Source organism: Populus alba, chromosome 1 (assembly GCF_005239225.2).
Source record: "Populus alba chromosome 1, ASM523922v2, whole genome shotgun sequence".
Classification (NCBI taxonomy): Eukaryota; Viridiplantae; Streptophyta; class Magnoliopsida; order Malpighiales; family Salicaceae; genus Populus; species Populus alba.
This window is the reverse complement of record NC_133284.1, coordinates 45,762,563-45,777,836: the sequence shown is the minus strand read 5'-3', so window position 1 is coordinate 45,777,836 and position 15,274 is coordinate 45,762,563. Positions and strand designations below refer to the sequence as shown.

Here is a 15,274-nt window from a genome sequence, read left to right as displayed (position 1 = left end):
TGCAATAAAATTGATATTTTAAAAAAGGATTTTGCTCTTGCTCTTTTATTTAAAAAAAAAACTAAGTTAGAGAGAGAGAGAGAGATTTGATACCAGCCCTTGAAAAACATGTGTGTGTGTGGGTGTGTGTGTGTGTGTGGGTGTGTGTGGGGCAGTTGAAGAAGTGGCTACAGCTATTCTTTGCTGCATCCTCACTCCACATCGATCTGACACCGCTGGTCACCACTTTCAAAGTCTCAAACTTTCTTTATCCATAAAATCAAACCACCACTCATCTGCCCTTTCTACTCCACTCTTCCATCATCACCTCTCGCAGAATCAAACTTTTGGGATTCTTTGAAAAATATAATACAGTTTATACATGTGAATTATATTTTTACATATACATCGTTGAAATAAAACTTATATATATAAAATATGAAAGGAAAAAAAATAAAGATAAATTAAAACAATCTCCTTGGAAAATCATCAAATTTTAAAAATAATTACTAACGCTTACTGAAAATTTAAAAAAAAAATAGAAGAGAGGGTGCTATTTATAATTTATTTTTTTATCAAAATATTTACTTGTTGGACATAAAAAAATGAAGATTTTAATTAAATTTTTTTTCATAATTATGTGGAGGAGATATGAAAAATAAAAAACGATACATTGGAATTTTTTTATTTTTTTTTAGAGTCTGTTTTCTATATAATCATGTGAAAAACAGAAAAAATTTACAAAGAAAAACCAAAACTTAAGAATAAAAACAAAGACAAACCATGAAAAGCTAGCTAGGAAACAATATTGCTCGATAATTTTATTTAAAAAATATCATAATTTTTTAAATATATTAAAATGCTTTTATTTCAAATCTTTAAAAGAAAATTCTGAAAAATTTTTAAAAAAAAAAAACTAAACACCTAGCTTATTAAAAGATAAGGGCCTCACTCGTAAGCTTATAAAACCAGGTTTATGTCTCATTTTTTTAATTTAAAGACTGAAATTTTAAATCAAAACTTAATTTTTTTTTTTTTTTTGGATTGACCATGAATTTTTTATGTTTTACATTTAAGTTCTTTTACTTTAGTTTTTTTTTTTTTAATTCAATTAAAAACTTTATCTACTTTATCTAGATCATACATAAAAGATTATGAAAAAAAAAGGTGAGGAACAAAAAAAAAAGCTGTTTTTTTAGTTGTGGAGGTAATTCTTTCATTCTTTGTCCAGTTGTATGTCAGTTAATGAGGTAAAGATCAGATCTGAGAAGAGAGTGTCTGTCGGTATTTCACGAGGGACCCGAGTTCACATGGGACCCACATTCTTGAAACCGGGAAAAAAAACTCCCTCGCACAGTCTCACACCACAAGCCAGCATCTGTCTGTCCCTCCCTCAAAAATCTTGCCATGTGATTTTTAGCTCCCATCAAGTCTTGCTTGGATTCTAGTAGTGTTTTATATACAATAATCCAAACATGAAACTATGTAACGACAAATCCAACTGTAAAATCAGCCATCCTTAGTTTTAACTTTTAACACCCTTTCTTGACACATTCCTCCCTCGCTCTCCCTCTATATCTCTCTCTCGCTAAGATTGCTTCTAATAATGGATTCAAGAACTTTTCTTGATCATGCTCTCTTTCAACTCACACCCACTAGAACCAGGTACGTTAGTATTTAACACCCAAATGCATAAACGCTGCAACTAATGCTCCTCAAATGTTTTTCTTTCTGTGTTTGTTAATGGGGGTTTCTTTTTCTTTTTTTTCGTGTTGCATGAAGGTGTGATCTGGTGATTTATGCTGGTGGTGTGAATGAGAGATTGGCATCTGGGCTCTTAGAACCATTCCTTCAACACTTAAAAACTGCTAAAGATCAGATTTCAAAAGGAGGGTATTCCATTTCTCTTTGTCCTCTGTCTCCTAATGCCTTCTGGTTCACTAAAGCCACTCTCCAAAGGTAATTGCTTGCACATCAGAATGTTGTTATTTCTTTTTTATTACTACTGCATAATCTGATTTTGTGGCAAATATTTTGTTGCATTGAGGTATGGTCCTAGTAATTGATAAAGTGTTAGTCGCGGAAAAAAATTATGTGGCAAGCATCTTCCCCTGTAAATCTTGCTCAATTTGACGAGATTTGGCTGGCAATTATAGTAGAGTTTGTGAGGGATCTTTTTTTTTATCCTGGTTTTTCTAGTTGTAGAAAAGCTTGATCTTTTAGATGGTCGGTGGATAGTAGATTCGAGGTTTGATATTAGTATTTGAGTCAAATGTTGTGGTTTATTTCTCATTATTAATCAAGATCACTGTTTTGGAATTTGGAGAGGCTATCATGACTGGATAGGTTGAAAGTTGATAAGTTAGTACAGATTAAAGTTGACATGAAGTATTTCAATCTTGAACTGGATTTTGAAGGCTTACGTGATCCAAACACCTGTGAATTTGGTCATCTTTTTATTTGCCTGAAAAAGGCTATTAGCCATAGTTCACTGTCCCTGAGTTTGGGATCTAAATTATGACAAATTGGTGGCTTAAAAATTGTAATCTCTTAACGATGACCTTATAGCTGGTTACTGTTTGTGCATTTGTCACTTTATGATTTGTTGCTGTCATTGCAGATTTGTGAGGTTTGTCAGCTCACCAGAAGTTCTTGAGAGATTTGTGACAATAGAGACAGAAATAGAGCAGATTGAGAGTTCAGTTCAATCAAATGAGCTATTAAATGGAGATGCAGAAGGTATACCTGGCGCTATATTTTTTGTTCAATGTAATAGTATGGATTCCTTACCTTGCTCATGGTTGAAGCTCAATCTTAGGACTTTTGGTTACATCTCATTTAGCTGTTGTTATAAATCTGAATTTGCTTTTTGTTGGTGGTTCATTTGGAAATTAGGTTGCACATAACTTGTAATTGTCATGACAAATTCTCTGTGATCATAAGACATCACATTTACTGAACTAACCTGGATTTGAGAAAAATCTTTCAGGTGCTGCTGGGAATTACCAAAAGTCAACTGTCTCATCTAAGGTATGCCACTTAGTTGAAACTCCATGTATAAGACCTTGTTTGTTTGTTTGTTTTTTTCCCAGATCCTCAAATCATAATTCTACCTGTATTTGATGCCTTGTTTTTTTAGTCCAAAGGAGATCTAAATGGAAGCAGTGATGGTGTACAAGAAGAAAATTCCAAGTAATATTTAATTTTACAAAGCACCATATCTGATGATATAATATACTTGATTGAAATGCCATCAAATTATTATGCATTGACTATTCAACCGGTCTTGAACAGGGTTCGTCTTCAACGTGCTTTGGAAACTAGGAAAGCTGTTCTTCACAAAGAGCAAGCAATGGCATATGCCCGTGCCTTGGTCACTGGATTTGAACCAGACTTTATAAATGATCTTATCTGCTTTGCTGAAGCTTTTGGAGCTTCACGTTTAAGGTACACAACTTATATAAGACAAAATCAATGGCCATTCAGTATATTTGGTGTCCGTAATGACCTTTTTCTTTCTTTATGGTGTCATCGGGCAACACATAGTGGAATGCCCACACACCCATTTGGAACCCCTTCCCACCTATTCTCAGGTTCAATTGGCTCTCGAGACAAAATGCTAAGTGGTGGTGCAACTAGTTTAACTGGTCATTGATGAATGAAATTGTAAATGAATACATTTAATCATCTTTATTTATGGTCACTTTTTATTTCAAGAAAACAATCTAGTTTTATGGTGTTTCTCTTATCTTCAAGATTCTGGATGTTATTTTTTTGGCCTGAACAACTTGTGATTGAATTACCAAAAGTCAACCTCGTTATATTCAAAACCTGCTCCCTGGTTTAAATTTTAGTCAAGGTTTAAAACCTATATCTGATTTCACTTAGGGAAGCATGCATAAATTTCGTGGAACTATGCAAGAAGAAGAATCAAGATCGGCTTTGGATGGATGAAATAGCAGCAATGCAGGCATCTCAGCTGGAATTGCCTTATCTGGGAACTTCTGGCATTGTACTTTCCGGTGAGGAAAATTACCCTGGTCAAATTGGTGGTCTCTCTGGTGGGAAGCAGAATAGCTCAATGGATGCATCAGACTCAGCTACAAGTCCTGGAAGTTTAGAACAAAACGCAGGTATGGTTTAGTCATTCATGACATGAACTTATGGTGGTTTATATTAATCTCTCTCTGCAAGAGCATTTAGGTGTAAGTGCCATCAAATGTGCCTTGCCATTATTGTTGCCACAATCACATGCAATTTAGGAAGTAAATGGTGATCATTTTTCCTGAATTATCTGTGCCCCTTTTATTTCCCATAGCTGATGAAAATAAGTAGAGAACTAGCAATAGTTTAAGGTCTATTGTACTATTGACCAATCTTTGAGGTAGCTGAATATCTTTACAGATAGTGGTTTTCCACCATCAGCTCAGATGCAATCAACTGATGGGAAAGCTCATATGCCAATGCCATGGCCAAACCATCATCCTCAGTTCATGCACAATTTTCAAGGTCCTGGATTTCAACAAATGCCCCCGTATCAAGGCTACCTTTTTCCTGGTATGCGGGTTGGGTCTCCATATTTTCCAGGGAACATGCAATGGCCTCCAAATGTTGATGATTCTAGCCTTGGTCGAGACTGGGAACCTGATGATCGTGAAAATCATAAATCATCCTCCAGGAGCAAGAAGAAGTCTTCTCATCGAAAAGAACGGCAAGCTTCTTGTCAAGATCAATCCACTGAGCCCAGTGATTCCAGCTCAGAGACTGAATCAGATGAACATCTGCAAAGTGACAAAAAGAGGTCTTTGGTGGATAAGATGCACAGGAAAAGGCATGGGAAGAAGTCCTCAAGAAAGGTTGTCATTCGCAACATCAATTACATTACTTCAATGAAGGATGGAGAAAAGGGCAGCATATCTGACTGCACATCTGATGAGGGTGAATTTATTGATGGAGAATCTCTCAAGCAGCAAGTACAGGAAGCTGTTGGTTCATTGGAGAGACGGCATAAATCAACCTCTCGGCAACACAAGAAATCACAGCGCAGCACTATAGATGGTTCAAATGATGCTATTGATCAGGAAGGCAAGAATATAATGGCAAAAAATCTTGATGGAGAAAAAGGAAAGGACCACTGGGGTGCCTTTCAGAGCCTTCTCATGCAAGAAAGAGAGCCGAACTCTTTTGGAATTGAACCTGATCCTTCACAGATTCAGAGAGATGACATTACAGCTAAGAGCTACGAGGAGGGAAGGTCATTGGAATTTAACCTGGGATCTGAGGGAATAAGGAAGCAGCGAGCATTATCAGATGATTCATTCATCGCAACAAAGAGGGAGGCTGGTAATGAAGGTGAATCTCGTATTGAAAACTTTGAAGCTGGTGCAAATGCCCACCCAATGATAAAGAAAAGGGATAGCACATATGAGGAGTTGTTATTTTCTCAAAGAGCTGGAGAATCGGGGAACTATCCTATCATTGCTGATTACTCCACTGAATCTCCAATACCCAAAAGTAAAAAAGAAGGGAAATGGTTTCTTAGCAGCCAACTGAACAGGTCAGTAAACATGGATGATCACAGAGACCGTAAGGCATTCAGTTGTGATTATGATTCATCATTAACTGGTGAGCATTTCCAAACTGAGAAAAATAAGAAAGATGTATTAGTGGATGACTCATTCATGATCCAAGCTCGACCATTAGTAGATGATCAGTCTGATTCACAATTACGGACAGACATAAGCATTGCTCCAGATGTAGTTGAAGCTACTCAATATGAGAATGGTAGAACAGAGATTTCGCTTGATAAATCCAAGGTATTAGATGTCCATGAACCAGATGACCTTTACATGGTGCTTGGGCGGGATTCAGCTGCTGAGCATGCTCTATCATCTTGGACTCCAGAAATGGATTATGAAACAAATGCTGTTCAGGATAAGCTTCCTTCTAACAGTATGGACACCAATGGCAAAAAAAGTGGAAATCCTGGTAAAAAAGTTGCTGGTAAAGAAGCCAGGTCAAAAGTTCCTAATGGATCTCTTGGTAGGAGCAAATCTGACATCATGTCAAGGACGAAGAAACCAACTTCAGCAAGCAGAACCACACTTCTGAAGAGCAAATCTGAGAAGGTATTGAAAAAAGATTTAAGCTAGCATTAAAGCATTTCTATTTTGTTTCATTCCCTTAATGGAAACTGGAGAAAAAAAAATCATACGAGAGTTTCATTGTATCTGAAATTGTTAGATGCTGTCGGTTAAACAAAATTTCCTGACTTGATTGTTCACTTTACCATTACTTAACCTCCCTTTTTTGGTTGACACTTAATTTTACCACTTGAAAACAGGAAGAAGAAAACAGGAAGAGAATGGAGGAGATATCAATTGAACGTCAGAAGAGAATTGCAGAAAGGAGTGCTGGTGGCAGTGGTCCAGCGACATCTAAGAGAATCCCTGCAGGGAAAGTACCTACTGCCATTTCTATAAAGAATGAGAAGCCTAAAACCCAATCTCCAATCCAAGATATGAAGAAACCAGTCATTAGGAGTTCCACTATTGATCGCCTTGCTACTGCTCGGGCAACCCCAAAGTTGCCATCAACTGAATCAAAAGCTGCCCAACCCAAAAAGGCAACCTTGAAGGCAAATGTTTTATCACAGAAGGCTGCTGGTGCTGGAAATACCAGTCCAAACACCTTCAAGTCTGACATCAACCGAAAGAAGGATGGAACAATAGCCACAGCAGAGAAGCCTGTGGATTTAATACCGACACAAGCATCTCAATCTGCAGGAGGAAATAATGATTTCAAAGATATCAAGGAGTTGCAGAGTGTTTCTTCCGCAAAAAATAATGCAGGAAGTATGATTTCAGGAGATAGCTTAGATGATAAAGGCTGCAATGGTGATTCTCTCCACATAGACTCATCTGCAGGAGACGAGGGATTCTCTAAAGTAGCTCCAGCTGTTTGTGAATACATAGAAACACCGGATGATCATGGTGAGTACACATCTGAAACAACAATACATCATGTGCCAGAGTCACCAAATAAGGCTCTGAACCCATGGGCTGTCAATATCAGAGAAAATGGTGGATTCAGTGAAATTTTGGAGTCACCTGAGAAATCTGAATTAGAAATATCGACCCCGCCACCTGATGAAATAAACCCAGAACCAATCCACTCCAGGAAGAAATGGAACAGTGATGAGAACTCTCCTAAAGCTGCAAAAGGTTTTAGAAAGCTTCTTTTGTTTGGAAGGAAAGGGCGAGCCACTGCTGCAAACTGATCCCACAGGACAAGTGATTGGACTTGTAAACAAGTGTTGGATGATGCAGCATATCTGTTGAGTTAAACCAGGTACCCTTCCCAGCCAACAGTTCCCCCCCTCCCAAAAAAACAGAAGCGAGACCAGGAATTAGCTCTCATACATTAATAAGGCCTTTGGTGTTGCTGCCATACGAGTATATTTTGTAATTTATCAGGTTTGAGAATTGCTAGGTTGAGGGTGTAAAGAGTTATTCTTGTATTTGGTGTGTGTTTTGCGTCTGTATATCATACAGGAAATAGTTTTTCAAACTCTTGTAATATTCTTTCAAATTTCTGCTTGTCTGTAAAACCCAGAACTCCCTGGTGCTGCTTGAGTATTTGTTGCAAAGCCTTCATTTTTATTTTTTATTTTCTCGAGGACTAGTTACTTTCCATGAGGCCATTGTTCTTTACCTTGGTAGTTATTAATCTTGAACAACTAGTCTTTGGAGATTTGTAAGCACAGATTATCTAAGCAAGTTTGTTTGTTGATGGCCACTCAAAGCATGAATGCCATTCTTTGCTTTACAGGGGACCGGTGGTTGATTTATAATATATTTGTTAGTTTGGTAGCGATTGCTTTTCAAATAATTTTTCATGGTGAAATATATATTAATAATATTTTTTTTATTTTTTAAAAATCATTTTTAATATCAGCACATCAAAAAAATCCAAAACATATAAATTATATTAAATTTTAGCAAATAAATAAATAAATTTTAGCCGGCGAGACATTATGAAATTTGTTGAGACTTGAGAGCAATGCCACCCCAAGTCACTGTCTATTTGAAAGAACAAAAAAATAATAATAATAACTTGGGGTAGGCTTTACTTTACGGAAGCATCAGATTCAGATCTCTTCTAATATTTCGGCAATTCCTTGCTTCACCGACGAATCAGTCGCATCAAGCTGGGTCCATTCTAACTAATTTCTACTTTTAATGTATTAATATTAAAATATTATATTTTTTAAGATACATTTTTAATATTAATACATTAAAATAACTTTAAATTAAAATTTTATAAAACACGATTATAACGCGTTCCCGAAAATCGCTTCAGCTGCCAAATACTTTATTACAATGTACCAAAAACAGACATTCAACATGCAATTCCCAAAACACCCTTGCATCTAACTTAAAGATTGGCGGGTGACATGCCCATTTTCAATGAACTGAATTGGGTATACTGTCTATTTCTTTATAGGTTTTTTATTTTATTTTTTTTTTTCCTGTTCCTTCTATGCTTGCATAGGTGGTCTTTTTGCATATTTAGAGAAAGGGGGACTGAGGGCGGCAGGGAAGAAGCCAGAGAGAAATAAAGAGAAAGCAGCAAGATCTGTGAAGAGGGTAGTGAAGTTGCTTTGCAATGGCTTCGAAACTACTGTTGATTACTGTCTTTATCTTCGATCTCATAGCATTTGGCTTGGCTGTTGCAGCTGAGCAGAGAAGAAGCACTGTAAGTATATGTTTATAGTCCCTTCTTTAACTTCCTTGGTTATGTGTACCAAGTTTGGGCAATCTTTTGTTTTTTTCGTGGTTTCTGGTTTTCTTGAAGATATAAATGTGGGGTTTTGCTAGAGGGGTCTGTTGGTTTTCAAGAAAAATGAAATGATAAGAGAGGGAAGTACTAAATCGGAAGAATTGTGAAGAAAATGAAGAGATATTGAATCTTGATTGACTATGAACGAACTGACATGAATTTTCAGTTTCCAGGCAGATTTTGTTTGCAAAATTTATTTATAACCTGGAGCATATTTAGAACCTTTTCTCAAAGTGTCTGTGGGATAATATTCTGGTATCTATTTCACCCTGATATTGATCAACACTTACCGGCTACAAATTTCACAAGGAGAGAGGAGGATCTAGATTGATTCTTACATTTCACCCAGTACACATAACTTCCCTGGCCATCACATAGTTTAGTTGCTAATAGCTGTACTTGTCTTAGTTGAGGAGAGGTGGGTTTTCCTTTTCTGGGGCCCTTGATGATGTAAATCTAGTTCCTAAAATCAAGTTTCTTCATTTTCTTTACCTTTGCCGACCTTTTGCCAGCAGTTAGATTAACAATTGAGTCATTGTAGACAACCTGGAGATTGAACATTAAACAATTATATCTTGAAAGTCAATATGTAGCTCTTTAATAGATTTTAATACTGCTTGGTGGTGCGATCTATATGAGAACTACTCAAGATGCGCCCCAAGATTGTAACATGTCTGGTAGACCTCTTATTATAGCAATCACCTATTGGCAGCTGAGTGGTTGATTTTTAGTGACGCAACAAATTTACAATATCTTGTTTTGCAGGCCACTGTCCAACCAGATTCTGAAAAAAATTACAGTTACTGCATCTATGATTCAGACATTGCATCTGGCTATGGTGTTGGCGCATTTTTGTTCCTATTGGCTAGCCAAGTCCTTATTATGTTTGCCAGTAAATGTTTCTGCTGTGGCAAGCCTTTGAGTCCTGGAGGTTCAAGGGCTTGCGCAGTTATCCTGTTTATAGTCTGCTGGTAGGTGATGCTAATCCAAAGCTGAACTATGAAAAGTATCCATTATTGAACATAGATGCTGCTAACCTTTATCCATAACCATGTTTTTGTGAGCAAGCTAAAATTAGTAGGTCTATTTCTTTCAATGTATCTTATAGAACCCGTGTTATCTTTTTCTGAACTTTTCCAATTGTCCTCTCCAGGGTGTTTTTCTTCATTGCTGAGATATGCTTGTTCGCGGGTTCAATAAGGAATGCCTACCACACCAAGTACAAGAATTTTTTCGGTGAAAACCTGGATTGCCCATCATTGAGGAAAGGAGTTTTTGCAGCAGGAGCTGCTTTTACCTTGTTCACTGCCATAGTTTCCGAGTTCTACTATGTTTGCTATTCCAAGGCCAGTGACAGCTTCCATCCATACAGTGGAGACGTTGGTGTGGGTATGGGAACCTACAAGTGAGCTGGGTAAATCTGATGTAACCATGGATCTCTACATCAATTTGCCTCCTCCATGGCCTCTTTTTTAGATTGCATTAAGGGTTCAATTCAGTTTGTGATAGTTTGTATCTTAGATCATATTCATGATTTTTTTCCTTCTTTCAACATGATGTGAATTTTTTTGTTTTTCCCATACCTATCAATAATAGAAGACTCCAGTTTGTGTATCTACGTAGCGCATAAAGAATTGGTGATGTAACCTTGTTGAACAAGAAACAATTTACATGATCTTCACTGGTGTTGCCGGACCCTTTTTCTTCTTCTGGTCCCTGCATGGAGGAATTGCAGGTTCATCTCAAATTACTACAGAAATCCTGTTTTCAGTCGGTCCCAGGAATGAACGTCTAAGCATCACATAGCATCTTATAATAAAGAATCCCGTTGTGGAAAGTTTTTATTGTTTTTTTTTATGTTTTAAAAGTACTTTTAAAAAAAATTAAAATTTTTTTTTTTATTAATTTTAAATTGATATGTTTTTAAATCATTTTAAAGTGTTAATATCAAAAAAAAAAATTAAAAAAATATTAATATATATTTTGATATAAAAAATTATTTAAAAAACAAGTATAATTATACTCCAAACATATAATTAAAAAACCAGATCAAGAAAGGAGGGCCGCCATGCAGGAAAATATCTCATCCATGAAGATTCACGTTTGTATTCAACTCAACATCTGACGGGAGGGTATGAAGAGTTATTAGAAGAAACTTGAAGCCTTGCAGTTGAAAATTTCTTTTTACTGAAGGAACCCCTTGCAGAAAATAGAAGTTCAATATGAAACGATTCAATTTCGTTTGTCGACGAATTTTTGGTTCATCCTCACGAATCCAATCATTTTTTTTATCACGGCTTTATATTCTCTAATTATAATAATTTATTAGGGTTTTAATTTGGAGAAAAAATTGGGAATTGAGAGGTTGGTGTTTGTACTTTGTACATGTTTTATTTGAGTGAGCAATTCAAAAACTCCACGATAAAAACAACAAATCCCTATTTCTTTTATCAAAGAGCAAAACCAACCAACCATTAGTATCAAATCTCTTTTTGTTAAACTTTAATGTTAATAATTAAACACATTATTTAATTCTTTAAATCGTAAAATATATCAATTTTATAAACTTATATTTAAAATTAATATTTATCATAAATTAAATATATTTTATATTATCATAATTTTATTATAAAATATATTTTAAATTAAAACATTTAATAATACATGATATAATGATATAAAATCTTTATAAAATTTATTTTTTAATTATTTATAAGAGATGAGGAAGGAGAAACTTGTAAATCGGCAAGCACAACAATATTGAACTCTTTTAACAACTTTTTTATATATATATAGAAACTCTCTCTCGCCTCCTGCAATTGTTGCCAATGACCATATAAATTTATAAAAAATAAATTCTTGGATAAATAATAAAAGTAAATCAAATTGAGTTAGAAATGATGACATCAAACTTGTAAGGATTGGGTTGGCTTCTGAATCCATTTTAAAACACCGGAAAAAAAGATCAATGGTACAGAAACACAGAATCAAACCGATGAACTATCCCCCTCCTTTTTTCTTCCTTTCGCTGTGTCTCCCCTACCGTATCTAAACCAAAATCAAAAGCCTGAAAGGATTCTATCGGATCGATTGCTCATTCACAAGGAAATAAATTGGTTAGTTGTATCCTAAACCCAAGAATTTTATGATTTTTCCTTTTATATTCTCAATTAACCTTAGATTTTTGCGTTTAATCAATTGTGTTTCAAAACCGCTAATTTCATTTCGAATATTTTGATGTTTGTCAAACCCCAAAGAGAAAGCCTAGCTGATTTGATTGATTTCATTGCTTGATAGAGGTGGGTGTGGATTGCAATGGGATCAACACTTGTGTTCATGGCGATCTTTGCCATTGATTTCATTGCTTTTGTCCTTGCCCTTGCAGCTGAACATATGAGAAGTACTGTAAGTTTTGCTTCTTGCCTCTTCATTCCACTCCTTGCAATGATGCTATCTTGTCTATTATGATCCAAATTGGAGATCATGACAGCATTTAACTTGATCCTTTATAATTTTATTTTTATTTTTATTTTGAGAAATAATTAATACATCTAGGGCAAAACCCAAACTATTTCAGAACCCATTTAACAGCGAACACAGTGAGATTTTCTCTGAAATATTTTTGTATATGATTGCTCTATCAACAACTGAATGTTTAACAATTAAAACCCAGAAGATACTAAGTGCATTATTTTTCTGTTTTCAGGCCAAGGCTGTTACTGACAGTGACTTAATCTATAGCTACTGCGTCTACAGCTCAGACATTGCAACAAAGTTGGGAGCTATTGCATTTGTTTTACTTTTGGCAAGTCAAGTTTTCTCAATGGGTGCTAGCTCCTACTTTCGAAAGGGTATGAACTATGGAGGTAGTAGGACATCTGCTGTCATCCCATCCATAATAAGCTGGTAAGTAAGTGATCATAACAAGTCAAGTTATCAGAATCTTTTAATCCTATCTTTAAAGTGGTTAATAGATTTTAATTATGAGTGCAACAATGTTTCCATGCTACTAATGGTACTTAAAAAAAAAAAATTATGCAACATGATATGATAAATCAGGATTACATTCTTCATTGCTGAGGCTTGCTTACTGGGTGGTTCAATCAAGAATGCTCAACGCACCAAATACAGGACCGTATCAGGCGCTGATGGGCTTCGTTGCCAGACCTTAAACGCGGGAGTTTTTGAGGCAGGAGCAGCTTTCATATTGATCACCAGCATGGTTTCCAAGATGAGCTATGTCTGCTTTTTCAACTCCGATGGAGGATTTGAGACAGGCAGTAGCAGCAGCTATGAATTGGGAACCTACACTTCACTTAATCAAGGTGATCAACATGATTAAACCCTGACTGGTTTAAATTGTTGAGGAATGCAGAACACCAAATAAGAAACTCTATTAGCAACATTGATTCCTGATATTGTGCAATACTATTATTGTTCTTTGAAATTATAGTCCTGATGATCTTTGTAGTGTTTTGTAACTATAAATACATAATAGAATGCAGACAACTTCATTATAAATCTAACCTCTTTATTCAAGGATTCTACTTGTTAAGAAAAAACCTGTGTGATCTTTTACATTGTTTGCTTCCTCTCGGTTTGAGATCCGCTCTCACCCCCAATATCTCTCCTCTTTAAGCACTTGCCACGATTTATACGATTGATCCCTGAACATCGGGAATTTCTTTTATGCTATCCTGATAGAGCAAAAACATAGCTTTATTCAATTCGGCAACCCCGTTTTGAACAAAAGCCTTCTCGTTACAAAGAACACGGTTGTATCTCTTGGCTAATCACCGATTACTAAGAACACTAGGAATTTGTTTCTCCCTTTCCATTTACATGGATTTGCATAAAGAAGGAAAGCTACCATACAAGAGGAATGAATAATCATCTTATAATGAAAAGAATTCCGAGTTAAATCTCAATCGTTCAATTGATTTTAAAAGATCTTAAGAGCTTCCACCGAGAAAGCATCATATGTATATGGCAAGTTTAGCAAAGCAGGATCTCCAATTGGGTTTTCAATTAAGGCCAGCCCAGTTAGTCATGGTCCATGGTGCAGCAACTAAAGCCCGAGCCATGGGTTTACAGTCACTGAACCACTACCCAGTTCACAGCCTGAGTGGGCTATAATTGTAGGGCACAAACAGCCATCTTAATGCTGTCCCCTTCAAAAAAAAAAAAAAACACCCCGCCTGTCTATCCTTCTTATCGGACAATAAAAAAAAAAAAAAAAAAACCATCCCTCTCAGAAGAGAACATACAGAAAGGTTATAATGCGATGAAGGGTTTTTTTTTGTTTTTTATTTTAGAAAAAGGGAATATTAAAAACTTGAGTGGAAAGCATGTTATATCACTGTCACAACCGCACATTTCCTTCCTTTTTCTGTCTGTATAAACGAAGGAGTCCATTCCAAGCTTAGCACAGGCCGTGGGGAATCAAGCCACGTGGTGTGTTCCTCTTTGTCAAACTCAAATCTAATCTGCTTCTATGTACATGAGTTGTATAATTTTCCATAATATTATACTATTAATCATGTATTCTGTATCTGATTCACGCTATAAGCAAAGCACAGCACGTTTAGGTAATCAGCAGGAGGCTTCCTTCCTATACCAAATCTTGCCAGCAAGAACCAGCAAGGGAAGAACTGGGCCCTCGATGTATTAAATGTCCATTTAGTATAGTATTTTTTTCTGGAGTTTTAGAAGTTTTAAATTAATTTTTTATATTTATAGATTGTTTGACATATTAACATCAAAAATAAATTTTAAAAAATATATTCTGAATACCCTGTAAAGAGGGCTGCATCTCATTTGTGAGGATACAAGCAGAGGATAGTGTGACTTCTCTTTTACCAAGGGGGGTGTAACTCAGTTGCCTCAACCATGCGAAGAATATATTCTGACCTAAAGAAAAATAAAAGTCGAATTGGAAAAATAAAAAATAAAAGCTGGAATGAAGGCCAACGATGCAAAAATGGTATTGATAATTAAGAAAACACTAAGATAGCTCGATGTTTCAAACGTGGACTCCCACACAAAAATTTCCTTTTTCATTATTTTTTCGATCACTTAATTATTTTTTCAATTTTATTTTTTTTACAAGTTTAGTTATTCTTTGTTCATGGTTAGGGTTGATTTGATCATTTATCAATTTCCAGTGAGCTTTTTCAAGGGTTTCTCATTTTCCATGGTCTTTCAAAAAAGGTTCTGCCATTAAATTGATTCTTGATTTGAAAAAATTAAGTTCATTTTTCTTGATTAGATATAATTAAAATTTTAAGGATTAAATATGACAATTGAACAAATCGCTAAGCTGCTGTTTTCCACTGTAGTTGTGGCGAGATTTTAGCATCTCAAGTACCTGGATTTTTTTTCATTTTTAGTCCGTATTTTACGTGGTTTTTATATTTTGATTCATAACTTTTTTTTCTTCACATTTTGGTCCATG

At 35.6% G+C, this 15,274-nt stretch overlaps 3 protein-coding genes across 4 annotated transcripts; all 3 read left to right on the top strand.

Moving 5' to 3' along the window:
• Positions 1–1,260: 1,260 nt before the first annotated feature.
• LOC118037410 (COP1-interacting protein 7) lies at positions 1,261–7,647 on the top strand. Its single transcript, XM_035043373.2, has 9 exons — positions 1,261–1,644; positions 1,762–1,938; positions 2,600–2,718; positions 2,969–3,009; positions 3,119–3,171; positions 3,274–3,426; positions 3,868–4,112; positions 4,384–6,107; positions 6,323–7,647. Exons 1-9 carry the CDS (start codon positions 1,586–1,588, stop codon positions 7,256–7,258), a joined length of 3,507 nt encoding a protein of 1,168 aa, XP_034899264.1. The 5' UTR covers positions 1,261–1,585; the 3' UTR covers positions 7,259–7,647.
• An 879-nt stretch (positions 7,648–8,526) lies between these two features.
• Positions 8,527–10,434, top strand: LOC118037411 (uncharacterized). Its single transcript, XM_035043374.2, has 3 exons — positions 8,527–8,736; positions 9,586–9,791; positions 9,974–10,434. The coding sequence occupies exons 1-3, from the start codon at positions 8,647–8,649 to the stop codon at positions 10,227–10,229; spliced, it is 552 nt and encodes a 183-aa protein (XP_034899265.1). The 5' UTR covers positions 8,527–8,646; the 3' UTR covers positions 10,230–10,434.
• A 1,220-nt stretch (positions 10,435–11,654) lies between these two features.
• On the top strand, positions 11,655–13,359 carry LOC118037412 (uncharacterized). 2 transcript variants are annotated; one of them, XM_035043376.2, is made up of 4 exons: positions 11,655–11,936; positions 12,118–12,225; positions 12,527–12,726; positions 12,880–13,359. In XM_035043376.2, the coding sequence occupies exons 2-4, from the start codon at positions 12,136–12,138 to the stop codon at positions 13,160–13,162; spliced, it is 573 nt and encodes a 190-aa protein (XP_034899267.1). In that variant the 5' UTR covers positions 11,655–11,936; positions 12,118–12,135; the 3' UTR covers positions 13,163–13,359. The 2 variants fall into 2 exon arrangements, with proteins under 2 accessions (XP_034899267.1, XP_034899266.1); XM_035043375.2 differs by having other exon boundaries at positions 11,656–11,936; positions 12,078–12,225.
• Positions 13,360–15,274: the final 1,915 nt, after the last annotated feature.

Coding starts and splice junctions, on each gene's coding strand:
- LOC118037410 (XM_035043373.2), top strand. CDS start 1,586: ATGGATTCAAGAACTTTTCTTGATCATGCTCTCTTTCAACTCACACCC. Junction 3,010..3,118: donor AGTCAACTGTCTCATCTAAG/GTATGCCACTTA, acceptor TTGTTTTTTTAG/TCCAAAGGAGATCTAAATGG. Junction 3,172..3,273: donor GTACAAGAAGAAAATTCCAA/GTAATATTTAAT, acceptor GGTCTTGAACAG/GGTTCGTCTTCAACGTGCTT.
- LOC118037411 (XM_035043374.2), top strand. CDS start 8,647: ATGGCTTCGAAACTACTGTTGATTACTGTCTTTATCTTCGATCTCATA. Junction 8,737..9,585: donor CTGAGCAGAGAAGAAGCACT/GTAAGTATATGT, acceptor CTTGTTTTGCAG/GCCACTGTCCAACCAGATTC. Junction 9,792..9,973: donor ATCCTGTTTATAGTCTGCTG/GTAGGTGATGCT, acceptor TGTCCTCTCCAG/GGTGTTTTTCTTCATTGCTG.
- LOC118037412 (XM_035043376.2), top strand. CDS start 12,136: ATGGGATCAACACTTGTGTTCATGGCGATCTTTGCCATTGATTTCATT. Junction 12,226..12,526: donor CTGAACATATGAGAAGTACT/GTAAGTTTTGCT, acceptor TTCTGTTTTCAG/GCCAAGGCTGTTACTGACAG. Junction 12,727..12,879: donor ATCCCATCCATAATAAGCTG/GTAAGTAAGTGA, acceptor ATGATAAATCAG/GATTACATTCTTCATTGCTG.